This window comes from Coregonus lavaretus (genome assembly GCF_964263955.1).
Source record: "Coregonus lavaretus genome assembly, chromosome: 4".
Taxonomy (NCBI): domain Eukaryota; kingdom Metazoa; phylum Chordata; class Actinopteri; order Salmoniformes; family Salmonidae; genus Coregonus; species Coregonus lavaretus.
The window spans coordinates 29345352-29373216 of NC_139991.1; the positions used below are offsets into that span (position 1 = coordinate 29345352).

The following is a 27865-nucleotide window of genomic DNA, read 5'->3' on the forward strand; positions in this document are numbered from 1 at the left end:
TCCTTCAGGTTTCGGGGCTGTCGCTGGGCAATACGGACTTTCAGCTCCCTCCAAAGATTTTCTATTGGGTTCAGGTCTGGAGACTGGCTAGGCCACTCCAGGACCTTGAGATGCTTCTTACGGAGCCACTCCTTAGTTGCCCTGGCTGTGTGTTTCGGGTCGTTGTCATGCTGGAAGACCCAGCCACGACCAATCTTCAATGCTCTTACTGAGGGAAGGAGGTTGTTGGCCAAGATCTCGCGATACATGGCCCCTTCCATCCTCCCCTCAATACGGTGCAGTCGTCCTGTCCCCTTTGCAGAAAAGCATCCCCAAAGAATGATTTTTCTACCTCCATCTTTCACGGTTGGGATGGTGTTCTTGGGGTTGTACTCATCCTTCTTCTTCCTCCAAACACGGCGAGTGGAGATTAGACCAAAAAGCTCAATTTTTGTCTCATCAGACCACATGACCTTCTCCCATTCCTCCTCTGGATCATCCAGATGGTCATTGGCAAACTTCAGACGGGCCTGGACATGCGCTGGCTTGAGCAGGGGGACCTTGCGTGCGCTGCAGGATTTTAATCCATGACGGCGTAGTGTGTTACTAATGGTTTTCTTTGAGACTGTGGTCCCAGCTCTCTTCAGGTCATTGACCAGGTCCTGCCGTGTAGTTCTGGGCTGATCCCTCACCTTCCTCATGATCATTGATGCCCCACGAGGTGAGATCTTGCATGGAGCCCCAGACCGAGGGTGATTGACCGTCATCTTGAACTTCTTCCATTTTCTAATAATTGCGCCAACAGTTGTTGCCTTCTCACCAAGCTGCTTGCCTATTGTCCTGTAGCCCATCCCAGCCTTGTGCAGGTCTACAATTTTAACCCTGATGTCCTTACACAGCGCTCTGGTCTTGGCCATTGTGGAGAGGTTGGAGTCTGTTTGATTGAGTGTGTGGACAGGTGTCTTTTATACAGGTAACGAGTTCAAACAGGTGCAGTTAATACAGGTAATGAGTGGAGAACAGGAGGGCTTCTTAAAGAAAAGCTAACAGGTCTGTGAGAGCCAGAATTCTTACTGGTTGGTAGGTGATCAAATACTTATGTCATGCAATAAAATGCAAATTAATTACTTAAAAATCATACAATGTGTTTTTCTGGATTTTTGTTTTAGATTCCGTCTCTCACAGTTGAAGTGTACCTATGATAAAAAATTACAGACCTCTACATGCTTTGTAAGTAGGAAAACCTGCAAAATCGGCAGTATCAAATACTTGTTCTCCCCACTGTATATATACAGTGTTGTAACAATGTGCAAATAGTTAAAGTACAAATGGGAAAATAAATAAACATAAATATGGGTTGTATTTACAATGGTGTTTGTTCTTCACTGGTTGCCCTTTTCTTGTGGCAACAGGTCACAAATATTGCAGCTGTGATGGCATACTGTGGTTTTTCACCCAGTAGATAAGGGAGTTTATCAAAATTGGATTTGTTTTCGAATTCTTTGTGGATCGCTGTAATCTGAGGGAAATATGTGTCTCTAATATGGTCATACATTTGGCAGGAGGTTAGGAAGTGCAGCTCAGTTTCTACTTCATTTTGTGGGCAGTGTGCACATAGCCTGTCTTCTCTTGAGAGCCAGGTCTGCCTACGGCGGCCTTTCTCAATAGCTAGGCTATGCTCACTGAGTCTGTACATAGTCAAAGCTTTCCTTAAGTTTGGGTCAGTCACAGTGGTCAGGTATTCTGCCACTGTGTACTCTCTGTTTAGGGCCAAATAGCATTCTAGTTTGCTCTGTTTTTTTGTTTGTTCTTTCCAATGTGTCAAGTAATTCTCTTTTTGTTTTCTCATGATTTGGTTGGGTCTAATTGTGTTGTTGTTGTTGTTGTTGTTGTTGTCCTGGGGCTCTGTGGGGTCTGTTTGTGTTTGTGAACAGAGCCCCAGGACCAGCTTACTTATGGGACTCTTCTCCAAGTTCATCTCTCTGTAGGTGATGGCTTTGTTATGGAAGGTTTGGGAATCACTTCCTTTTAAGTTGTTATAGAATTTAACGGCTCTTTTCTGGATTTTGATAATTAGCGGGTATTGGCCTAATTCTGCTCTGCATGCATTATTTGGTGTTTTACGTTGTACACAGAGGATGTTTTTGCAGAATTCTGCATGCAGAGTCTCAATTTGGTGCCCATAAAGGGCAATGGGTTCTATAACTGATTCTCTCTCTCTCCCTCTCTTCCCTCTCTCTCCCTCTCTTCCCTCTCTCTCCCTCTCTTCCTCTCTTCCCTCTCTCTCTCTCCTTCTCTTCCCTCTCTCTCTCTTCCCTCTCTCTCTCTCTCCCTCTCTTCTCTCTCTCTCTCTCTCTCTCTCTCTCTCTCTCTCTCTCTCTCTCTCTCTCTCTCTCTCTCCTGTTCTCCTGTTCTCATCTGTGGAGGCTGATGTCACTTTAAATCAAAGGATGGGCTCATTCTAATGGCTGGAATGGAATGAATGAAACACATGTAAACCATATCCTCCGATTTCTCCCTCCACCAGCCTCCACTGGTCCTCATCTGTAATCAATGTGTGGGATAGTGGTTTGTGTATAGACAATGTGCAGTAGATATGCAGTTACAGTAGGAGTAGATACCGTAGAAGTATTCCTGTTAGCCTTCTGAATGTGTGTGTGCTGGTGTGGTTTCAGCGTATCCCAGGTCCTGGAGACGGGGTGAAGACTAAGTTCTTTGGCCAGTCAATCCATGGAGTCATGGACCTGAACGGAGATGGAATCATAGACGTTACCATCGGAGGGCTGGGAGGTGCTTCTCTGTTCTGGTGAGTGTTCAGTGCTTCAGCGTTTAGAGTCAAACATAAAGTCACGCCTCGCGGTCATGGACAGTTTGCGCATGCAAGCAGGAACACACACACACTCCCTCTAGCACTCCACTTCGACTATTAGTAATAGCAGTAACCTCAAATATCATCTCACATAATCAAAGACTGTCACTCTGGTTTACACAGCTGTGTCCCTCTCGGGATTTGAACCAACAACACCCTCTTCTCTATGTTCAAACCCCCTGGCCATCCTCTCCTCATAGTGCTCATGGAGCTGAACCCTCTACACACCACAGTGTGTGCTGGAATGGGCCTAGCTGACCGGGGCCAACCAGGGCTGTGTGAAAATCTCCAACTCCCAGAAGGCAAAGCTTTTAAAACATGATTTGTCAGCTCTTCCTCCTGGGCTTTTGGACCTCTGCTTAACAGAGAGTGGCTGTAGAGAGTTGGAGAGTCACTCCCTAATTCCAGAGCGTCCATGGCAGTGGACCTAACAGTTTGATACTGCAGCTGTAGAACTCAGTTACGCCATGGAAACCAGTGACCTCCGCCATTATGGATTCCTTTGTAGAGCTGCCATGGCCGGCGATGTGGTTTAGACCACGGTCGCAAACATCCTTACATGAAGGCATGAATAATGTGGTTCAAATGGGATGTTCTATTTGGGAGTTACTCAAAAAGAATTAAAGCAGTATACCTTTTGGCTTCTGCTGTTTTCCTTTTTTGGAAACTTGTATTTATTAAGTTTCATTCACAGGTCATTCACTTTGGTAACAGTTCCATGTGCCAGTTCCATGTGATAATGCCGTGTTCAAAACAACTGGGAACTGGGAAATCTCCGACTTCCGACTTCAGTGCGTTCAAAACAACTGGGAAGAATTTGCACTGACTGGGAAAAATCTATTTGAATGGTCATCGAACTCGGAATTCCAACTCGGGCCTCTTTCTAGAGCTCCGACTTTCCGACCTGAAGATCACTGACGTCATTATTTGTACTCGTATTTTTCCTCGAGTTCCCAGTTGTTTTGAACGCTGCATAAATTTGGTGTTTGTCATCCAGGTCCAAGGATGTTGCTGAGCTTTATGCCAACATGACCTTTGAACCGAGCAAGATCAACCTACAGCAGCCCACTAAAGGCTGTGTGTTGGGTGCGAGGGAAACCGTGTGTGTGAAGACCAGGGTCTGCTTTAGCTACAGCGTCAAGTCTGAGAAGGATGACACTATCTTGGGCACAGGTGAGAGTCTGATCAACCCCTTTCCTTTCATACAGTATGTTTACATGTTTACAGTGTAAACCTACTTCAATAATATGCAACGATTAAAGCTGACTCTCGATAAGAACAGTAAAAAGGAGTAAAATATAAAGCTGTGGGTCTTTCATTTTGAGGTTGCTGTAGCTACAGTGGGGAAAAAAACTATTTAGTCAGCCACCAATTGTGCAAGTTCTCCCACTTAAAAAGATGAGAGAGGCCTGTAATTTTCATCATAGGTACACGTCAACTAAGACAGACAAAATGAGGAAATAAAATCCAGAAAATCACATTGTAGGATTTTTAATGAATTTATTTGCAAATTATGGTGGAAAATAATTATTTGGTCATTAACAAAAGTTTTTCAATACTTTGTTATATACCCTTTGTTGGCAATGACACAGGTCAAACGTTTTCTGTAAGTCTTCACAAGGTTTTCACACACTGTTGCTGGTATTTTGGCCCATTCCTCCATGCAGATCTCCTCTAGAGCAGTGATGTTTTGGGGCTGTCGCTGGGCAACACGGACTTTTAACTCCCTCCAAAGATTTTCTATGGGGTTGAGATCTGGAGACTGGCTAGGCCACTCCAGGACCTTGAAATGCTTCTTACGAAGCCACTCCTTCGTTGCCCGGGCGGTGTGTTTGGGATCATTGTCATGCTGAAAGACCCAGCCACGTTTCATCTTCAATGCCCTTGCTGATGGAAGGAGGTTTTCACTCAAAATCTCACGATACATGGCCCCATTCATTCTTTCCTTTACACGGATCAGTCGTCCTGGTCCCTTTGCAGAAAAACAGCCCCAAAGCATGATGTTTCCACCCCCATGCTTAACAGAAGGTATGGTGTTCTTTGGATGCAACTCAGCATTCTTTGTCCTCCAAACACGACGAGTTGAGTTTTTACCAAAAGGTTCTATTTTGGTTTCATCTGACCATATGACATTCTCCCAATCCTCTTCTGGATCATCCAAATGCACTCTAGCAAACTTCAGACGGGCCTGGACATGTACTGGCTTAAGCAGGGGGACACGTCTTCACTGCAGGATTTGAGTCCCTGGCGGCGTAGTGTGTTACTGATGGTAGGCTTTGTAACTTTGGTCCCAGCTCTCTGCAGGTCATTCACTAGGTCCCCCCGTGTGGTTCTGGGATTTTTGCTCAACGTTCTTGTGATCATTTTGACCCCACAGGGTGAGATCTTGCGTGGAGCCTCAGATCGAGGGAGATTATCAGTGGTCTTGTATGTCTTCCATTTCCTAATAATTGCTCCCACAGTTGATTTCTTCAAACCAAGCTGCTTACCTATTGCAGATTCAGTCTTCCCAGCCTGGTGCAGGTCTACAATTTTGTTTCTGGTGTCCTTTGACAGCTCTTTGGTCTTGGCCATAGTGGAGTTTGGAGTGTGACTGTTTGAGGTTGTTGACAGGTGTCTTTTATACTGATAACAAGTTCAAACAGGTGCCATTAATACGGGTAACGAGTGGAGGACAGAGGAGCCTCTTAAAGAAGAAGTTACAGGCATGTGAGAGCCAGAAATCTTGTTTATTTGTAGGTGACCAAATACTTATTTTCCACCATAATTTGCAAATAAATTCATAAAAAATCCTACAATGTGATTTTCTGCATTTTTTTTCTCAATTTGTCTGTCATTGTTGACGTGTACCTATGATGAAAATTACAGGCCTCTCTCATCTTTTTAAGTGGGAGAACTTGCAAAATTGGTGGCTGACTAAATACTTTTTTACCCCACTGTATATCATGACTAGGGTTGGAAAATTCCGGTAACTTTCCCAAAATTCCCAGGTTTTCCAGAAATCCCGGTTCAAAATTGTCATCAATCAGGAGGGAATAAGCAGGAAATTCCGGAATCCTCCAACCAGGATTTATAGAAAAACTAGGCATTTTGGGAAAGCTACTGGAATTTTGCAACCCTAATCATGATTGGTGTGTGTTGTGTTTCAGCCATTAAGTACAACCTGACACTGGACTCTCTGAGGGCGAAGTCGAGGGCTGCGTTTGTCAACTCAGACGAGAAGAGTGAGAGGAAGGTCCAGGCCACCGCCAAGATCATTGACTCTCTGTGTGTGGAGCATTTATTCGCCATGAAGGCAAGTAAATCCTTCCTCACCCAGCCTGGTCAACATGGAGAGAAAGAGAGGCAGACGGGAGAGAGCGAGAGAGAGAGAGAGTATCTCAGCCATTAGTATCTCAGTAGACCTCCTCAACAGACTGGCTAGTGGATGTAGTGGATGGATGTACAGTATGGAGCCAAGTTGCTCTGGTATTTATTCATTGTAGGACAGCCTGGCCTCAAAGACGTAACATAGTAAATGTAAATCTGTGATAGGCCTATGTTATACTCTTAGAAAAAAGGGTTCCAAAAGAGTTATTCGGCTGTCCCCATAGGAGAACCCTTTTTGTTTCCAGGTAGAACCCTTTTTGGTTCCAGGTCAGTTAGAACCCTTTTGGGTTCCATGTAGAACCCTCTGTAGAAAGGGTTCTAAATGGAACCCAAAAAGAATCCTCTGTAGAAAGGGTTCTACATGGAACCCAAAAGGGTTCTACCTGCAACCAAAAAGGGTTATTCAAAGGCTTCTCCTATGGGGACAGCCGAAGAACCCTTTAAGGTTCTAGATAGCACCTTTTTTTCTAAGAGTGTACGTTTGGTATGGTTACATAAGACGGAATGTTACTTAAGTCAAAAGCGAAAGGATGGAGGTTGGTCGGGGAGGATGGATGTGTGGGCGTATAATGCGAAAGTCGAGCAAACCAAAGGTTACGTGTTCGAATCACATCACAGACAACTTTAGTATTTTAGCTAATTAGCAACTTTGCAAATACTTAGCATGTTAGCTAACCCTTCCCCTAACCCCTAACCCTAACTCCTAACCTTAATCCCTAACCTTAACCTTAACCTTAACTCCAAACCCTAATCCCTAGCCTAGCTAATGTTAGCCACCAAGCTAACGTTAACCCCAACAAAGTGGAATTCGTAACATATCATATGTATTGCAAATTCATAACATATTGTAGAAATTTCAATTCGTAACATATCATACGAATTGTAATTTGTAACATATCATACGAAATGGAGAGAGACAGATTTACATTTACTATGTTACGTCTATCCCTGAGTCCAGGTTGTGTAGGAATGCTCTTAACATGAAAGTGGAGAAAGATCTCCCTCCCTTGATCAAAGGGAAAGCGTTTTCAGGAAAACAACCACTTTTACAAAAAGCCCATTACTGTACATACGCACATTTTAGCTTAAAAGTGGCCTAGAAATCGATTCACATTACATTGATTGTTAATTCTTCTATTGGTTATTTTGTAGCAGAGAGTGGTACATTATAAGGTTTTAGTAAGGAGGCCAGATGAAAAGTAGAGAGCTTTTAAAGAACAGAAGACCTTGACTGTAATGGGAACCAGAACCAGAGCTTTACTGATCAAAGCAGGGTGAAGAGAATGCCCCGACAATGACTGTTAAACTACCTCCAGTACCTCTGAGAAAGGGAGTGAGAAATGGGAGCGAGAGAGAGGGTGCGAGAGGGGAGGTGAAGAGAGGAGAGAGAGATGGGGAGAGGAGGGGATGGAGGGGAGAGAGAGATGAAGAGAGGGGTAGAGGGAGAGAGGGCGAGATAGATAAGCAAAATAAAGTGAAAGAGGGAGGGAGAGAGATAGGAGAAAGAAAGAGAGAGTGGATGAGATAGAGAGGGAGGGAGATAGGCATGTTAGAGAGAGAGGGGTAGAGGCATGTTTGAGAGAGTTAGAGAGAGAGGGGTAGAGGCGTGTTTGAGAGAGTTAGAGAGAGAGGGGTAGAAGCATGTTTGAGAGAGAGAGAGAGGGGTAGAGGCATGTTTGAGAGAGTTAGATAGAGAGGGGTATATAGGACTGTGAGGGTGTTAGAGAGAGAGGGGTAGAGGCATGTGAGAGAGAGAGAGGAGAGTTTGAAAGAGAGACAAAAGAAAGAAAAGAGAGAGAGAGAAGAAGAGAGGGAAAAAGGGAGAGCTGGTGGATGGTTGGAGAGTGCGGTCAAAGTGCATTCCAGTGGAGATATTCGCTAGTGTTCTGTTCCACAATGCAGCCAGATAGATCTCACGCTGTCCATTCCAACTGGAACATAGCTGTATTCTCCACTCTGATAAAGACTGACACACATAACCCACATTGCCCTCCGAGGGGGAGATATAATAGACATGTAGCCCACATAATCCACAGGGACTACTGATAACAGTAAGGGTTATACTGTACATGCAGTGAATAAGATCTAAGGCATACAGTAGTTTACAGTACTTTAGATTACATATTCTGACATATTCTTTAAGAAAGCTGATTCAAATACAATACATCCAGACAGTGACCAAAAGCAAACACAGTAGGTACATTCAGTGGCGTCATGCCCATAGGGGGCACAAAGGCACATGCCCCATCAGATTTTTAAAAAACATGTTCAGATATTAGATTAATTACTAAACTTCATTTTTAAGCCCACGTTTTATCATATATATTGTCAGCGGTACTTTGCGGAGGGGGCACTGGTACTGTATATATATAAATATATGTGTACCAGTCAAAAGTTTGGACACACTTTTTATTTATTTAGTTTTTACATTGTATAATAATAGTGAAGACATCAAAACTATGAAATAACACGTTTGGAATCATGTAGTAACCAAAAAAGTGTTAAACAAATCAAAATATATTTTATATTTGAGATTCTTCAAAGTAGCCACCCTTTACCTTGATGACATCTTTGCACATTCTTGGCATTCTCTCAACCAGCTTCATGAGGTAGTCACCTGGAATGTATTTCAATTAACAGGTGTGCCTTGTTAAAAGTTAATTTGTGGAATATCTTTCCTTCTTAATGCGTTTGAGCAAATCAGTTGTGTTGTGACAGGGGGGGGGGGGGGTATACAGAAGATAGCCCTATTTGGTAAAAGACCTAGTCCATATCATGGCAAGAACAGGTCAAAAAAGCAAAGAGAAACAACAGTCCCTCACTCGCATCAAAGTTGCCCATCCCTGCTCTAGTGCATGCAGTATCTTCAGTGGAGGACGAGAGAGAGTGTAGAGTGACACACACAGCGTTTGATTTTATTTTAGCAGCAGGTGAAGGGCAGGAGGTATGTTTGTAAATTAATTTGATCAAGATATGTAGCCTATTGATTCCTTCTTGATGAATATTTTATTTTATTTTATATATATATATATATATATATATATATATATATATTGTTGTTCCTCTGTAATACTAGCCACCTAGCAATTTTATGAAGTTGGCTTTAGCTAGCCAGCTAGATAGGTTCCCAATCTCCCAACCCATAACTAGCTACCAAACCATTTCAGGCTATCGATCAAGTTACATTAGCTTGTCTAACTATCTTAGCTGACATGCCTGCTGGCAAGGTTTCTAGACTTTAGAAATAAGAGGTATGCTTAGATAACCTATGCCGAGAAATAGCGGCCGATAGCTTAGTGGTTAAGAGCGTTGTGCCAGTAACCGAAAGGTCGCTTGTTCTAATCCCCGAGCCGACTAGGTGAAAAATCCCCTAATTGCTCCTGTAAGTCGCTCTGGATAAGAGCATCTGCTAAATGACAAAAATGTAAATAGACATATTTTTTACATAGAATTAGACATAATGATTATGGCTCTAGATTACAGGAAAAACTGTTTCAGATGTTTGAAAAATTCCATATTATCCCAGATTCTCCAACCACCCCTCTTCCATCCTCACGTACATCGCACCCCCTCTAAAATAAATGGTGCATGACGCCCCTGGATACATTGTACATTACATTATCCCCTCCTCCCTTCAGGCTAAATTGGACTTCAGAGACCCCATCATGGTCTCCCTAGAGTTTGGCCTGGCTGAGGACACAGGTCCCGTCCTGGATGGAGACTTACCAACGTCACTTAACAAAACGGTAAGATGAACCACACTGCGCCAGATTTAACACACAAACACACACACACACACACACCAGTAACTTTTGGCTTGCCATGAATTTTGTGTACCTTGGCTTGCTTCCCTCTTTAGCCCCTAGAGGCCCTCATTGGCTAACAATATGTGTGCACACATTGATTTCTTACCTTACTGTTTTGTTTAGACCTCAGCTATCACATATTGCAACGGTGAATATGCAATATGTGAGCAGAGAAGTCAGTAATCAGTACTTTACACTGTCATGCAGTCATACTCTCCACAGCAACAGCTGTCCTCCATCCTTCACTAGTTCATAGCAGGCTTATTAGCTTTAAAACACTGACAGGCAGTTATCCTGTTTCCATAATGGAGCTCCCACACACACATAGTTCTTATGAGCTATTTGCCAGACGGACAGAGAGCCAAAACATGTGGCTGGATAATAACGCAGTGGTAGAACAGGGATTCCTTGAAGCCTCAAATTCCTCAACACAAAACAGGGTGTGATTACATCCAAGTTACATGTCTGTTTAGTAAAGTTAGCACATGTTCACTGGTTCTCAGGCCTGAGTTCTCATGCTATCAACAAACCACACCTCTCTCAGTATAACCAGAGAGGAAGTGCCGAAGTGAGAGGGTACACTCCCGTCAACATCTGTCCACACAGGAATACAGTGATAAGCAGACCGATAAGCAGACCGATAAGCAAACCACCTGCCTTCCCGTCTTTGGGACGACTCCCATTGTTTGGGCGGAGACAAGACCATCTCGTCATTCTATAAAACAGGAGGTTGTTGGCACATTAATTAGGGAGGACGGGCTCGTGGTAATGGCTGGAGCGAAAGGAGTGGAATGGTATCAATTACGTCAAACATGGTTTCCATGGTGATGCCATTCCATTCGCTCCTTTCCAACCATCATTATGAGCCGTCCTCCCCTCAGCAGCCTCCACTGTTATATACAGTATCTCTGGTACAACATACTACTCAGGGTCATGGAGGACGTTCTTCTGTTACACTAGAGAAGTGGTCCTGCTACTGTAGAGTGGAGGGCAGAGATGTTGGAACAAATACACGAGTGCACACACACACACACACACACATACTGTAGTTATCACACGAAAGCGCTACGTTTTCCCTGAGACATTGTATGGCATCCCAGATCGTCATTCTTGGGAGAAGACACTGTTGATCTTGTCACCATTCCAATGCCACTGGGAACCAATGGGATCTCATGTCCCAAATGTTAGGAATGCATTTAACTATTTCAGTCTGTCTTGTACATGGTTTACAGTTGAAGTTGGAAGTTTACATACACTTAGGTTGGAGTTATTAAAACTTGTTTTTCAACCACTCCACACATTTCTTGTTAACAAACTATAGTTTTGGCAAGTCGGTTAGGACATCTACTTTGTGCATGACACAACTAATTTTTCCAACAATTGTTTACAGACAGATTATTTCACTTATAATTCACTGTATCACAATTCCAGTGGGTCAGAAGTTTACATACACTAAGTTGACTGTGCCTTTAAAGAGCTTGGAAAATTCCAGAAAATGATGTCATGGCTTTAGAAGCTTCTGATAGGTTAATTGACATCATTTGAGTCAATTGGAGGTGTACCTGTGGATGTATTTCAAGGCCTACCTTCAAACTCAGTGCCTCTTTGCTTGACATCATGGGAAAATCAAAAGAAATCAGCCAAGACCTCAGAAAAAAATGGTAGATCTCCACAAGTCTGGTTCATCCTTGGGAGCAATTTCCAAACGCCTGAAGGTACCACGTTAATCTGTACAAACAATAGTATGCAAGTATAAACACCATGGGACCACGCAGCCGTCATACCGCTCAGGAAGGAGACGCGTTCTGTCTCCTAGAGATGAACGTACTTTGGTGCGAAAAGTGCAAATCAATCCCAGAACAACAGCAAAGGACCTTGTGAAGATGCTGGAGGAAACAGGTACAAAAGTATCTATATCCACAGTAAAACGAGTCCTATATCGACATTACCTGAAAGGCCGCTCAGCAAGGAAGAAGCCACTGCTCCAAAACCACCATAAAAAAGTCAGACTACGGTTTGCAACTGCACATGGGGACAAAGATTGTACTTTTTGGAGAAATGTCCTCTGGTCTGATGAAAAAAAATGAGAACTGTTTGGCCATAATGACCATCGTTATGTTTGGAGGAAAAAGAGGGATGCTTGCAAGCCGAAAAACACCATGCCAACCGTGAAGCACGGGGGTGGCAGCATCATGCTGTGGGGGTGCTTTGCTGTAGGAGGGACTGGTGCACTTCACAAAATAGATGGCAACATGAGGAAGAAAAATTATGTGGATATATTGAAGCAACATCTCAAGACATCAGTCAGGAAGTTAAAGCTTGGTCGCAAATGGGTCTTCCAGATGGACAATGACCCCAATCATACTTCCAAAGTTGTGGCAAAATGGCTTAAGTACAACAAAGTCAAGGTATTGGAGTGGCCATCACAAAGCCCTGACCTCAATCCTATAGAACATTTGTGGGCAGAACTGAAAAAGCGTGTGCGAGCAAGGAGGCCTACAAACCTGACTCAGTTACACCAGCTCTGTCAGGAGGAATGGGCCAAAATTCACCTAACTTATTGTGGGAAGCTTGTGGAAGGCTACCCAAAACGTTTGACCCAAGTTAAACAATGTAAAGGCAATGCTATCAAATACTCATTGAGTGTATGTAAACTTCTGACCCACTGGGAATGTGATGAAAGAAATAAAAGCTTAAATAAATCATTCTCTCTATTATTATTCTGACATTTCACATTCTTAAAATAAAGTGGTGATCCTAACTGACCTAAGACAGGACATTTTTACTAGGATTAATTGTCAGGAATTGTGAGAAACTGAGTTTAAATGTATTTGGCTAAGGTGTATGTAATCTTCCGACTTCCACTGTATATTTCTTGTAACCATGCACATGTCATTTAGATTCCTTTGGTGGACTGTGGGAGCGATGACAAGTGCATAGCTGACCTATCGCTGAAGGCTGTGCCAAGTATACAAAGGTATTACCACAATGATTGCATTCCTTCAGTCCATCAAACTGTCAACAGTTATGTCGCAGTTCAGTAGCAGTTATGTTGCCCTTGTATTGTACTTTGGCGCCCCCTTGTGTTACTTTAGTTGAAATGCCAACATTACATTTACCCTGCTACAGTAGTAACTTTCCTATTCTTTGCAGTCTTGTGATCAAAGCGAACAAGGAGAAGTTCCACGTTCTGATCACCACTAGAAACAGCAAAGACAACGCTTACAACACCAAAGTTATGCTGAGCTTTATTGAAAACATCAACTACGTCAAGGTCGAGGTGAGGTTGCTCTCTGTCTTCATACCAGTTGTGTGGCTTCATATCAACTTCTACTATCTTGAACATCAGAATGTCATAATTTCTGTCAGTATGTGTTTTGACATTGACATCTCTCCATTTACTCCGCAGCCCAAAGAAAAAGACTGCAGTCTAAATAATACCAAAGTTGAGTGTGCTGTGGGATATCCATTCCTCAAAAGCAATGTAGAGGTAAGACGTTTCTTTATTATTATTTATATTTTTATATATTTTTATTTATTTATACATTTTTTAGGGGGAAGATCAGCTTTAATATTGCAGATAGATTGTAGCTTCCATCAATGTAATTGTCTGCATCATTTTCAATCCCCCATATATTTATTTGTCAATATATACAGTACCAGTCAAAAGTTTGGACACACCTACTCATTCAAGGGTTTGTCTTTATTTTTACTATTTTCTACATTGTAGAACAATAGTGAAGACATCAAAACTATGAAATAACACATATGGAATCATGTAGTAACCAAAAAAGTGTTAAACAAATCTAAATATATTTTAGATTTTAGATTCTTCAAAGTAGCCACCCTTTGCCTAGATGACAGCTTTGCACACTCTTGGCATTCTCTCAACTAGCTTCACCTGGAATGCTTTTCCAACAGTCTTGAAGGAGTTCCCACATATGCTGAGCACTTGTTGGCAGTGGCAATTTTAGCATGTAAATCTTGGTGGGGCAAAAAAAATAAGTGAGATGCAAGCCAGCAAAGCCACAACACGAATCAAATCAAATTGTATTTGTCACATGCGCCGAATACAACAGGTGTAGACCTTACAGTGAAATGCTTACTTACAAGCCCTTAACCAACAATGCAGTTTTAAGAAAGAATACCTAAAAGATAAAAATAAATAAAAGTAACAAATAATTAAAGAGCAGCAGTAAAATAACAATAGCGAGGCTATATACAGGGGGTACCGGTACCGAGTCAATGTGCGGGGGCACCGGTTAGTCGAGGTAATTGAGGTAATATGTACATGTAGGTAGAGTTATTAAAGTGACTATGCATAGATAATAAACAGATAGTAGCAGTAGCGTAAAGGGGGGGGGGGAGCAAAGCAAATAGTCTGGGTAGCCATTTGATTAGATGTTCAGGAGTCTTATGGCTTGGGGGTAAAAGCTGTTTAGAAGCCTCTTGGACCTAGACTTGGCGCTCCGGTACTGCTTGCCGTGCGGTAGCAGAGAGAACAGTCTATGACTAGGTTGGCTGGAGTCATTAATTGCACTATAACGGTGGCAAACGGTGCCCACAAACTGTTAGGGCCTACATAAAGCTGTCCCAACAGCAGAGTCCCAACAGCAGTCCCAACACCTTACCACTGCTACACCTGGCTATCAGCGGAGCCTTGTCTGGCAGCGAAACAGTTCATTCAGCCTCATTTACTGCCTTTTAAAAAAACATAGCTGATATGGCTGACTTGCTTAAACAAATGTGGTTTCTACTGACAATTGAGATGTACAAACTATGGCATAAGGGGACGACAAGCGGATTAGAGGCAATTCGTAATTTCGATTAAGACATTAATGAGCGAGCTACAACGGACGCAGTCAATATAACTATTTGTGAAGCACTTTTGAAATGTACAGTGACAGAATTCAGAACATAGGCCGTTCTTACAGTGTTCTCCCTGTACACCAAGTCAGAACCGTAGGATAAATAAAGGGGGCATATAAGCAAACAATGAAAGCTCTTACAGTAGTTGTCACGATCGTTAACGGATGAGACGGACCAAAGCGCAGCGTGATAAGCGTACATTTTATTACGTACACGAACAAAACGAACGATACGTGAAGTCCTGAGGTTAACACAACACAAACCTTTACGGAACAAGATCCCACAACCTAACATGCCAACAGGCTGCCTAAGTATGGTCCCCAATCAGAGACAACGAGCTACAGCTGTCTCCGATTGGGAACCACCCTGGCCAACATAGAAACTAAACGATCTAGAACCAAACATAGAAAATTTAACATAGAACATCCACACCCTGGCTCAACAATTAAGAGTCCCCAGAGCCAGGGCGTGACAGTACCCCCCCCCCCCAAAGGCGCGGACTGCGACCGCGCCACACCAACACAACAGAGTAGGAGCCGGGTGGGCATTCCGCCTCGGAGGCGGATCCGGCTCCGGGCGTGACCACCACTCTCTCTCTACCCCCCCCGTTGCGCCCTTGGTCTGGTCCCGCTGGCCGGAGCTGGACTGGACACCGGTGGAACGGATTGCTCTGGCTCCGGGCTGACGACCCGCACCACAGGCTTGGTGCGGGGAGCAGGAACAGGCCGGACCGGGCTGGCGACGCGCACCACAGGCTTGGTGCGGGGAGCAGGAACAGGCCGGACCGGGCTGGCGACGCGCACCACAGGCTTGGTGCGGGGAGCAGGAACAGGCCGGATCGGGCTGGCGACGCGCACCACTGGCTTGGTGCGGGGAGCAGGAACAGGCCGGACCGGGCTGGCGACGCGCACCACTGGCTTGGTGCGGGGAGCAGGAACAGGCCGGACCGGGCTGGCGACGCACACCACTGGCTTGGTGCGGGGAGCAGGAACAGGCCGGACCGGGCTGGCGACGCGCACCACAGGCTTGGTGCGAGGGACAGGAACAGGCCGGACCGTACTGGGAACACACACCACTGGCCTTGTGCGGGGATCAGGAACGGGCCGGACCGGACTGGTGACACACACCACTTGCTTGGTGCGAGGAGCGGGACTGGGTTTCCTTATAAACCTCCGCTCCCTCTGCTGCCTAACCAGTACCTCTCGCCGTGCCTCTACACTCTCCTTCTCCCTCATGACCAATGGCCCCCGTAACCTGGTGGCCTCCTCTCCTAGTCCGCAGATTCGCCCTGTAGCTGCCTCCAGCAGCCCCGTCGTCCACGCCGTGTGCCCCCCCCCCCAAAAAAAATGTCTTGGGGTTGCCTCTCGCGTGTCCGTCGTCGGCACGGTTGGCGCCGTTTCTCCTCTCCTGCCTGGGCATTTACTTTTGCCCATTGCCCTCTGCCCGCGAATATCTCCTCCCATGACCACCATTCGCCCACCTGGGACATCGCCAACTTCTCCTCCTGGGCACGCTGCTTGGTCCTCTGGTGGTGGGATCTTCTGTCACGATCGTTAACGGATGAGACGGACCAAGGCGCAGCGTGATAAGCGTACATTTTATTACGTACACAACACACGAACAAAACAACAAAACGAACGATACGTGAAGTCCTGAGGTTAACACAACACAAACCTTTACGGAACAAGATCCCACAACCTAACATGCCAACAGGCTGCCTAAGTATGGTCCCCAATCAGAGACAACGAGCTACAGCTGTCTCCGATTGGGAACCACCCTGGCCAACATAGAAACTAAACGATCTAGAACCAAACATAGAAAACTAAACATAGAACATCCACACCCTGGCTCAACAATTAAGAGTCCCCAGAGCCAGGGCGTGACAGTAGTTGATGATTACATTTCTCTAAAACAGGTAATAGGCTACATGTGTACCACCAAGTCAGAACAGTAAGTGAAATTAAGAGGGGAGAATACAGTTGTGGTCAAAGATTTTGTGAATGACACAAATATAAATTTTCACAAAGTCTGCTGCCTCAGTTTTTATGATGGCAATTTGCATATACTCCAGAATGTTATGAAGAGTGATCAGATGAATTACAATTAATTGCAAAGTCCCTCTTTGCCATGAAAATGAACTTAATCCCCCCCAAAAAATTCCACTGCATTTCAGCACTGCCACAAAAGAACCAGCTGCCATCATGTCAGTGATTCTCTCGTTAACACAGGTGAGAGTGTTGACGAGGACAAGGCTGGAGATCACTCTGTCATGCTGATTGAGTTAGAATAACAGACTGGAAGCTTTAAAAGGAGGGTGGTGCTTGAAATCATTGTTCTTCCTCTGTTAACCATGGTTACCTGCAAGGAAACACGTGCCATCATCATTGCTTTGCACAAAAAGGGCTTCACAGGCAAGGATATTGCTGCTAGTAAGATTGCACCTAAATCAACCATTTATCGGATCATCAAGAACATCAAGGAGAGATGTTCAATTGTTGTGAAGAAGGCTTCAGGGCGCCCAAGAAAGTCCAGCAAGCGCCAGGACCGTCTCCTAAAGTTGATTCAGCTGCGGGATCAGGGCACCACCAGTGCAGAGCTTGCTCAGGAATGGCAGCAGGCAGGTGTGAGTGCATCTGCACGCACAGTGAGGCAAATACTTTTGGAGGATGAATCTCCTTTCCGATTGTTTGGGGCATCCGGATAAAAGCTTGTCCGGAGAAGACAAGGTGAGCGCTACCATCAGTCCTGTGTCATGCCAACAGTAAAGCATCCTGAGACCATTCATGTGTGGGGTTGCTTCTCAGCCAAGGGAGTGGGCTCACTCACAATTTTGCCTAAGAACACAGCCATGAATAAAGAATGGTACCAACACATCCTCAGAGAGCAACTTCTCCCAACCATCCAATAACAGTTTGGTGATGAACAATGCCTTTTCCAGCATGATGGAGCACCTTGCCATAAGCCAAAAGTGATAACTAAGTGGCTCGTGGAACAAAACATCGACATTTTGGGTCCATGGCCAGGAAACTCCCCAGACCTTAATCCCATTGAGAACTTGTGGTCAATCCTCAAGAGGCGGGTGGACAAACAAAACCCCACAAATTCTGACAAACTCCAAGCATTGATTATGCAAGAATGGGCTGCCATCAGTCAGGATGTGGCCCAGAAGTTAATTGACAGCATGCCAGGGCGGATTGCAGAGGTCTTGAAAAAGAAGGGTCAACACTGCAAATATTGACTCTTTGCATAAACTAAATGTAATTATCAATAAAAGCCTTTGACACTTAAGGTATGCTTGTAATTATATATCTAAAAACACTGAAGCAGCAAACTTTGTGAAGACCAATACTTGTGTAATTCTCAAAACTTTTGACCATGACTGTAGACCAAATTATTAGGGTGAGGCACGTGGGCTACTAACAGCTTACTACACAACATACATTTAGTATTACTTTCTTAGCTACAGTATACATATCTCCCTGGCATATTACATCATTTATGCAGCAACATACAATACATTTCTGGACTCACCTTGTTATGCTGTGCTCAGTTGAACAGGAAGGTGGCGAGACGGTTCTTCGTGGACACATTTTATCATCAAAGAAAGAGGCGGGATTTACAATTCAGAGTTGGATGACCGTTGAAAACGTATTTTCCCAGTCAGAGCTCGTTTGTTCCCGACTTCCCAGTTGCAATGCTTGCAGTTAGCCACTGTCACTTTTTTTCCCCCAAACCACTCATTGTTGAATTTGCGATTTCCAACTTGTTGTGTAATGTTTATGTCCAATGGCCGATGAGCACCGATACGAGCACTGATTTTATCTATAATTTCTCTTCATTATTTATCTTCATATGACAAGGATTAAAAAGGATTTGCCAGTAGATTGTCGACTTGATTCATGATGATGACTGCTAGCTAAGATTTTGAAAGTAAGATGTTGACATGATCAGTCCAATCAAAGCTACTGTGTATATAATGTGATTTGACGTAATTCTATTTTTGGCCAATGACCTTGAGCCTTCTTTGAAGGGCACTTCTAATGTAACTCTATGGCAGCACCCAAAGGGCTTGCATTTTCGAAGTCTACCTTAGACATGGCGGTGACGTAGTGTCCCCATGAGTGACAGAACACTGAGCCAATCACGGCGCAACGCTCCTGCATTTTGGAGCTGCCTTTTTCAAGAAAACTAAAAAGAGACCACATTTGTATGCAGCTTTATTTACATTGTTTGCAAACTGATATGAGACACTTATTAATGCCAAAATAACTTGCAAAACAGGCAAGCCCAAAAAAGAGAAATATTTGCAAAAAAATGTGTCTCTGCCCCAGCTATTCTGAATGATGGGTCGCCACTGCTTGCTGGCTGCTTTTCCTTCACTCTGCGATCCGACTCATTCCAAACCATCTCAATTGGGTTGAGGTCAGGTGATTGTTGAGGCCAGGTCATCTGATGCAGCACTCCATCACTCTCCTTCTTGGTCAAATAGCCCTTACACAGCCTGGAGGTGTGTTTTGGGTAATTGTCCTGTTGAAAAACAAATGATAGTCCCACTAAGCTCAAACCAGATGGGATGGCGTATCGCTGCAGAATGCTGTGGTAGCCATGCTGGTTAAGTGTGCCTTGAATTCTAAATAAATCACTGACAGTGTCACCAGTAAAGCACCATCACATCTCCTCCTCCATGCTTTACGGTGGGAACTACACATGCAGAGATCATCCGTTCACCCACACCGCGTCTCACAAAGACACGGCGATTGGAACCAAAAATCTCAAATTTGGACTCCAGACCAAAGGAAGAATTTCCACCGGACTAATGTCCATTGCTCGTGTTTCTTGGCCCAAGCAGGTCTCTTCTTATTATTGGTGTCCTTTAGTAGTGGTTTCTTTGCAGCAATTCGACCATGAAGGCCTGATTCACACAGTCCCCTCTGAACATATATAAGATGATTCTTGCAATAATACATATCTATCCTCATACCATTAGACTTCAGGCCACTCATGTGTCTGCTTGTTCTCTCTCTGCAGGAGGTGTTTAAGATCCTGTTTGAAGTCAACCCTGCATATGTCTGGAAGGAAATTCAGATCAACGTAACTGCAACCAGGTACAGTAAGCCATGGTGTCACACTAAATCTAAACAACATAAAATAAATGATTGATCAAAGAAGAAGTATTGAAATGTCAAAATTCTAATGCAATGGCTTTTCCCCTTACTACAGTGACAGTGAGGAACTGAACGCCACCCTCCATGACAACACTGTGAGAATCTCCATCCCTGTAAAGTATGAGCCTGGACTTAGATTCACAGCGTGAGTACAGACAGCAGTTGCAACACATACAGTACATTCTTATTTTCACAGATTAAAAAAAAAAAAAGTTCGACCATTTTCCATATCTTTCCATCTCCTTTCTCATCCCTCCATCTCTCAGTGACAGGCACATGAAGGAGGACCACATCATAGTGAAAGAGGGAGAGCAGTACCCTAGCGTCTTCAACCACACCAGTGTGATAGGAGAAGTGGTCAAGATAAGCTACACGGTAAGACATACATACATACAGTATCATCCCAGTCATACTCTAGTGAGGCCTGGTTAGTCGGAACGCCCTGAGTCTGGTGAGATATGGGCAAGTGGTGTGCCCAAAAGTAAGACATCCCTTACAAATATGTACCATGGTACTACTATGGTACGTTCACTTATTACCTTGGTATTGCATCATGTATACCATGGTATAGATCTGAATCATGGAAATGTACCATCATTTTAGCTTTTAAGTAAGATGGTACTGCCATGCACCTAAATAATACCATGGTATTGCCTCATTTTACCATGGTATAGATGTGGATTCTTGGAAATACCATGGTTCATACTATAGTGAGACCTGGTTAGTCAGAGCGCCCTGAGTCTGGTGAGAGACCTGGTTAGATATGGCCAAGTGGTGTGACCAAAAATAAGACAAGTATTCTGAGTTGCCTCAGCTTTGAAGAGGCTAACATGTGATTCAATTGTGAGTGAAAGACCTGTGACTTACTGATTCTCTCTGACTAGGGTTTAATATTTTTCCAGAGAATCTACCCCAAAAAAATCAGGAGAAAATTGCATGAAATTACCGGGCATCCCGGTATTCCTGTTCAAACCGGAAGTGGTATTTAAAAGCATAGCCTATAATACTAGCGGGAAAAAATGACATGATTATACCACTGGAAATGGAGAAATATACACACGAATCTAACATTTTCTTTTTGTACTTTTTGCAATTGAATCAACTCAAAGTTCTCTCAAATTTACCACACTATTTTGTTGATGTAGTCTAGTTATAGGCTACTTCATAGCCTAGGCCTATGAAGTGCCGTTGACGGACTGGTCAAATATTATGAGGTCTTGTGAAAATTACATTAGCTTTAGCCTACCTTTGACTGAACGATGTCAAGCAGCTTGTTGACCCTTTTCTCTCCCCTTGCACCTGGCTATCGGGGGAATTTGGGAATGTTATGGATGTTTTTACTTCATGATAATCCGATTGAGATTAGACAATGATTCCGAATGTTTAATAGTCACATGTACAGGGTTGCAGGTGTGATTGCAGGGTGCAGTGAAAGTCTTAGGCTTCGAGCTCCAACATGCAGGACTAAGTGAAATAAAATAAAGAAAATGGTCATAAAAACAACAGTAGAAATATAAATAGCACTATATATATCATAACAACTGTAGCAGTGATGAATAAATAAATGTCCATTGGGGTGGAGGCAGAGTAAAGACTGTTGAGGGGGTGGGGGGAAATGGCCATAGGGGGAGCAGCATGACCATTGAGGGAGTGTGGGGACTAAGTGAAAGAAAAACAAAAAAAATGGTCTACCGTAACTGCGTCGAGAGGTCGCGTGTAGCCTGCACATAGCAAGCAATTACATTTATAGAAGCCAGGCAATTAGTCTAAGAATGTTTTCTATTGGGGACTTTATGTTGCGCAAATATGGTAGGCTGCTACCATTGTGATGATTGGTCTAATGTATGAATGAAGCCAGAGAGTTGATATGTCGCACGTGCATATTTTGTATTTTTGCATCTCGGCTGATTTACCCTTCTCTTTCTCGGCATATCCTCTCATCAGTTGTGATATGTTGAGAAATTCTTGGGGAAGGTAGGCTATGGCCATCTTGTTTGAGTGCTGATCTGAATAGCCCGTAGGCCTACTTGCTGTTTGCAATGGCATGGTAGGAGAACCCATCGCACGCAGCACTTTGAATTTATGCCGACTTCGTGTAAGTAAATAGGCTACAACAGCACACACAATCACACTGAGGGTTGATGATTGGTCATGCAGATATCAGAGCAGAGAAGGCAGCAGAGAAGACAGATTTAGACATGACATATCATTTAACAGCTCCATTTCACGTCACGCTGCTCATATAAATCATTTATAATAATTTACTGGTTTCTCAACATTATTTCTCCCCTGAGACGAGAATGAGTTTGGGTGGGAAATCTTGTTAACCCGGTTCCCGCTATAAAACCCTATCTCTAACCTCCAGATGGAAAAAGATGTGGATATGGTGGCTCCTCCTCTGAAGCTAAGGGTGACGTACCCGTACCTGTCACCCAGAGAGAACGTCCTGCTTTACCTGACTGACGTCACCTCCTCACAGGTAAGGCCTCTCTCTCTCCCTACGGTACATGTACTGTACAATAGAGGTAGAGTTTCTATCTGTACCCTGCACAGGGTTCTCTGCCAGTCAACAGATAATCACACTGTGAAGTCAACCAGACTGCAGAACTTTAGTGGTGTGGATCAACTTGATCCAATGTGATTGATTGACTGATGATTGATTGATTTATTGATGGATCTTGTCTGTCTCCCACAGGATGTGAGATGCCATGCCATGGATCTGATTAACCCTTTAAAGATCAACCACAACAATGTCCACACTCTCAACCTTAAAAAAGAGACCCTCAGTGACTTCCTGGTGGTGAGTCAACACTGTGTGTGTGTGTGTGTGTGTGTGTGTGCACGCGCGCGTGTGTGTGTGTGTCTCACAGTGTGTATTCTCTCCTTGCAGGGCTGTAAGGACCACCCATGTAAGTCATTTGACTGCTCCATCCCTCACACCAACAACAGCCAGGTCAATGTTACCTTCAGGGTGTGGAAGCCCACCTTTATCAAAGTGAGTATAATGGAGTGATTGAATGGATCATTGAATGATTTTGTTTCTGACTGATTCTGATTCATTAATCTGATTCAATGATTTGCTGAGCAGGCAGAGTTCACCAGTCTTCATATGATAGTTCATGCCACTCTGGAGAACCAGAACACTGATCTCTTCATGTTGAGTACCGCTAATAACGCCAGAGATGTGAGTGCAATGACCTATTCATTTTCATGTGATTTTATGTGTTTGCTTGTTGTCCTTTGTTTGTTTTCTGGGTCATGTAACACTCTTGTTTCTATCTCAGGTGAAGATTCAGGTGTCTAAAGAGGCACTAGGAGGTATACCACTGTGGATCATTATAGTCAGTATCTTAATAGGACTTCTCATTCTAGCACTGGTCATCTTCGCCCTATGGAAGGTATGTGTGTGTTCACAACATTCTGTCTGCTTGTGTCAATTGGGAAGAGATAGAATAGCACAGGCTTGCATTATAGAGAGGTTCAACATGTGTGACCATGTGTGAAATACACTTTAAAATCTATATACTTAAACTCAAACTTGAGACTTAAATTCGGATGTGAATTATGTTGTATTCAATTTTTTCTTCTTTGCTCCATCTACCAGGCTGGATTTTTCAAAAGAAAATCCATGGAAGACATGGAGAAGGAGGACATTAAGAATTAACCCTTCCACCACCCTGTAGGTCTGTCTGTGCCCCACTATCTTCAGGTCTGTTATCTGGTCAGTCAGAGGAGATACCATAAGAAATACCACAACCCATTCACCTGAATGCCATCAGGTCAGAGGAAAAGCCAGAGTTTATCTATGGCTCTGCACCAACCCGTTCACCTGAAAGTGATGTGGCCCATCTATCTGAACAACATGGTCTACCAGTCTTAATAACAACCTGGTCTGGTTCAGTGGATAGAGAAGCCTGGGGAAACATTGAACTTGTACACTGTGGTCTTCCGTCTATCCAACTTGGGTACCAAGACCTGGACCTTAAGGACCTAAGCTAGAAGAGACATCAGAAGACCTATGGCATCCTGACCCAGAACTGATCATTTAAAGCCACAACCTCATCAGCTTTATACAACAGAACAAAACATTCTCAGGTTTACTTATAACATCCTAAAGCCCCTAAAAACACCTCAGACTATGGCATTAAACCAAAGTTGTCCAAGTCCATGTGAACTCTGGTGGGTTTGCACAGACAATCTGCGATGGGTTAGAATCCTGTGTCCTAGTTGTTTGATACTTTTAACGAAACACTGTCAATCCATGGTATATTTTAAAACATGTTATTACCTATATTTTGGCACATTCCTCATCTTTTAAGCAGAATGTTTGCTTTTGACACACTGACATTTTCAAAATGTTCTAGTCTTACAAGCGCAATCTGTAAGTTAGATTTTTCTATTGTTTAACAATTGAAAGGGGTCTATGCAAGTGTACCCACCAAAATATTATATTCCGTATATAAAAGAAGAGGAGGAACAGATGCTACTGACATAAATACATTTATTCATCTTGTTTTTGTTTCATCTTGTTGCCACATGGGGGAAGAGAACTTACAGATTGCGCCTTTACAGTATTAGGAAAACATTTGATTGTACTGTTAATGTAAGTAAATGTAAAGCTTGTACATAAAGTTGTTTGCAATAATTCCTAGAATTTAAGATAAAATTGACATAAATCCAGCATGTATCAATAAGGCCCTACACTCTTAGAAAAAAGGGTTCCAAAAGGGTTATTTGCGGAGGGATAGGGTTCTACCAAGAACCATTTTGATCAGAAGAACCCTTTTGGAAGACAAGGGTTATTTGTAAGGCAAAGGGTTCTACCTAGAACCTTTAACAACCCAATAACCGTTTTTGGAAGAAAGTTTTTTTTTATAATTTGGAAGGCAAGAAGGGTTGTATATAGAGCCATATATACAAGTTCCCAGCATGAAGGGAGATGTTTTTTATTTAATTTTTTACTGTAATATCTCTGTTTTTGCATGTACATTGATTGGCTAATACATTTCATGCTACACAAAGATAAATAACATACAGTTTTCTAAACTAATCCAATCTGTTGGATTTATTGCACCCGTTACTTAGATGGTTGTTCCAGTTTAGATGATTGAGGTAGTCTCAGTCTTCAATCTTCCCTACCCTGGCAGTCATTCTGAATACAGGTTGGGGCTGATTTAACAATTCCACTTGTTGGATATCCTAACTCTGGCTGGATTCCAATAGGAATTACACATCACTTTACAAGACAGCATAATGTGACTTGCAGGCCTGATGTGGCCTGTAAACCAGGAGATTCCTAACACCACTGTGTTAGTGTATAACTAGGCCCTCAAAGAAAGGCCTTATGATATATGTAATGTATTGTCATAAATAATTAGATTTTAAAGGCTAATAAGGCTGGTGGAACCATTCATAGAGGGTACTAGGAAGAACCCTCCAAAGATAAAAGTGTTCTTGGGAGAACTATTCATAGATGGTTCTAGGAAGAACCTTTAGATGATAAAATGGTTCTTGGTAGAACCCTTCAAAGAGGGTTCTAGTTAGAACCATATATACAGGGGGTTCTTTGCAAAGGGTTCTACCCAGCACCAAAAAGGGTTCCCCTATGGGGACAAACTGAAGAACCCTGTATGGTTCTACTTAGCACCTTTTTTTCTAAGAGTGTATATGTCAGTAATAGAGAGAAAATAACTAATTTGCTCCAACGTTTCTCAGGTGATACGTATGATAGTATGGTGATAGTATAATGAGTGTGTTTGTCATTAATAATATGGAGTATATGGAGCTTCGACATAATCTGAATTAGATAAAACAAACAAACGTATAATGAAAATATGTCAATATTGGTCTTATATTTTGATCAAAATCGAAATGTCCAATAAATGTGTATTGGAACTAGATTCATTTTGCGTCCATCCGCTAAGATTTTAGTTTTTTGACTAATCTTTCTTTCTTTTCTGTCTTAAATTTTTTGGGAAATTGATTTGTGAGGTAGCCTACGGTCGCATACAGTAATCCAGAAAGCCTCTCAAAATAGATTCCTGATGTCTTAATCTGACAGTAGCACAGAACAAAAATAAGTTTGTCATGAAGAAGGTCAAGCTCTGGAAACTAAACGATTGACGGTCACATACTGGGGGTGATTTGACAGTCTATGAATCCCAAAAAGAGCCACTTCCTAAAATAGAGACAAGTAACAAGACAAAGTAAGAGGGCTTGCGATGCATATCACCAGCAGCTTATGCCCAAGGCCTGTAGTCTCTGTTATGGATGGACCGGTAGGTTTGAAATCACCCTCACCATGTGACACTTGATATTAATGCACCTCCGCTTATTCTCCTGAATCTATCTGCATTTTGTTTCCATATTTTGCACACATTGTATTGTATATAAGATACACTCATCAGTTCACTCTTCACTTTTGAAAGCACATGTAATAAATAACAAATGTCTGTAAAATGTGTAAAATAATGTTAACACAGCGATCCTCCATCTTGTCCCCTTCTGGAGAGCTTATTTGTCACAGCTCAGCAGCGATAGACTCAGTTGATCAAGGTGATGAAGATTTGATTATGGATGAGTTGAATCAGTACCCGTACTCGGAACCCAGAACCAAATTTGTGTGTGCTGACCAGCTTCTCGATTTGACATTTAATAACATTTATGTTGACAGTCTGTCTCAAGAGATTGTTGTATCAGGTGTGACGGCACTAAGGTTGGAAAACAACCTGCATCACTTTGACTCTCCAGGACCAGGGTTGAGGAGCACTGATCTATCGTCTCAGTCCACTTTGACTGAGGGAGGAGGGGGCTGAGACTGCATCTGACTGATATGCTCCAGTCATATACACTGCTGTGAAATGTCCACTTAATGCACTGGTTTGTCATACTGTATGTACTCTCATTAGCACAGATTTGAAAGCATTTTGAAAGCATTGCACATGCTGTCAAGGATCTTATGCCAAAAAAAATAAAGCCTTGTTTTTTAATGTTGGACATAGGACTGAATTAGTATCATGGTAAGCTGCTACGTGCCTGCGTTCGTGTGTATGTTTGCGTGCGTGCGTGAGTTATTGTTGTATGCTAAAAAGATAACGCTTTCTCTCTGAAGTGCAGGCAGCAAGCCAGCTAGTTTGCTGCAGACAGGTTGCTCATGCGTTTGGGATTACTGTACACATCAGTTAATCCTTTCAGCTGGAACTTGTTCACAGTCAGTGGGCAGTCTGGGCAATGCAGGCATACTGACCCCATTACACACACAGGAAGGCCTTCATGGTTTCAGACTGAAAGAAAAGAGGCAAGGCAGCTTCCATTATGATTCTGCCTGTGTGCTCTCGGTGTTTGTGTCTTATAAAGAACAATAACTGAGAACAGACAGCCAGGCAGGGAGACAGACAGATAGATAGATAGACAGACGAACACCCACAGTTTGTTGATGTTTTCATCCTCCAGGAATTCATGATAATATTATTGTGAAACCTGCCACTTTACTGTAAATGCGGAGAACTGTGGTTCTGTTTAACTTATCTCAGACTCAGGGGTCAGGTATATAACAGCACATGGGTATCATTTGGGGATCTGTGGTGTGAGACAGAGACAAAGGTAGAGAGACAGAGAGATGTAGAACCCTGACTACTGCTCTGCCTCAGGGCTCCCGTAGTACTGTTAACTATGTCTCTCATCCTCTTTTGATGTAAAGGGGGGGTGACCAACAGTTTGTCAATGAGTAATATCTTAAACACATTGTAAACAACATCTGTATTATCTCAGAAGGGTAGCTCCGAGGGTACGGTGTCAGTCACTGTCCT

The 27865-nt window shown here is 43.2% G+C and overlaps 1 protein-coding gene across 1 annotated transcript in view; it reads left to right on the top strand.

Moving 5' to 3' along the window:
- Window positions 1-27051, top strand: part of LOC311128067 (integrin alpha-1-like) — an 86326-nt gene extending 59275 nt beyond the window's left edge. The window contains exons 15-30 of the mRNA XM_084160021.1: window positions 2655-2785; window positions 3846-4021; window positions 5998-6143; window positions 9856-9963; window positions 12924-13000; window positions 13177-13303; window positions 13433-13513; window positions 19921-19997; window positions 20113-20202; window positions 20324-20432; window positions 22423-22536; window positions 22753-22857; window positions 22948-23052; window positions 23146-23241; window positions 23342-23455; window positions 23662-27051. Of these exons, the coding sequence (XP_084016147.1) occupies window positions 2655-2785; window positions 3846-4021; window positions 5998-6143; window positions 9856-9963; window positions 12924-13000; window positions 13177-13303; window positions 13433-13513; window positions 19921-19997; window positions 20113-20202; window positions 20324-20432; window positions 22423-22536; window positions 22753-22857; window positions 22948-23052; window positions 23146-23241; window positions 23342-23455; window positions 23662-23721 (1716 nt within the window). The 3' untranslated portion in view covers window positions 23722-27051. The remainder of the gene's footprint in view (window positions 1-2654; window positions 2786-3845; window positions 4022-5997; window positions 6144-9855; window positions 9964-12923; window positions 13001-13176; window positions 13304-13432; window positions 13514-19920; window positions 19998-20112; window positions 20203-20323; window positions 20433-22422; window positions 22537-22752; window positions 22858-22947; window positions 23053-23145; window positions 23242-23341; window positions 23456-23661) is intronic.
- The last annotated feature ends 814 nt before the right edge of the window (window positions 27052-27865 follow it).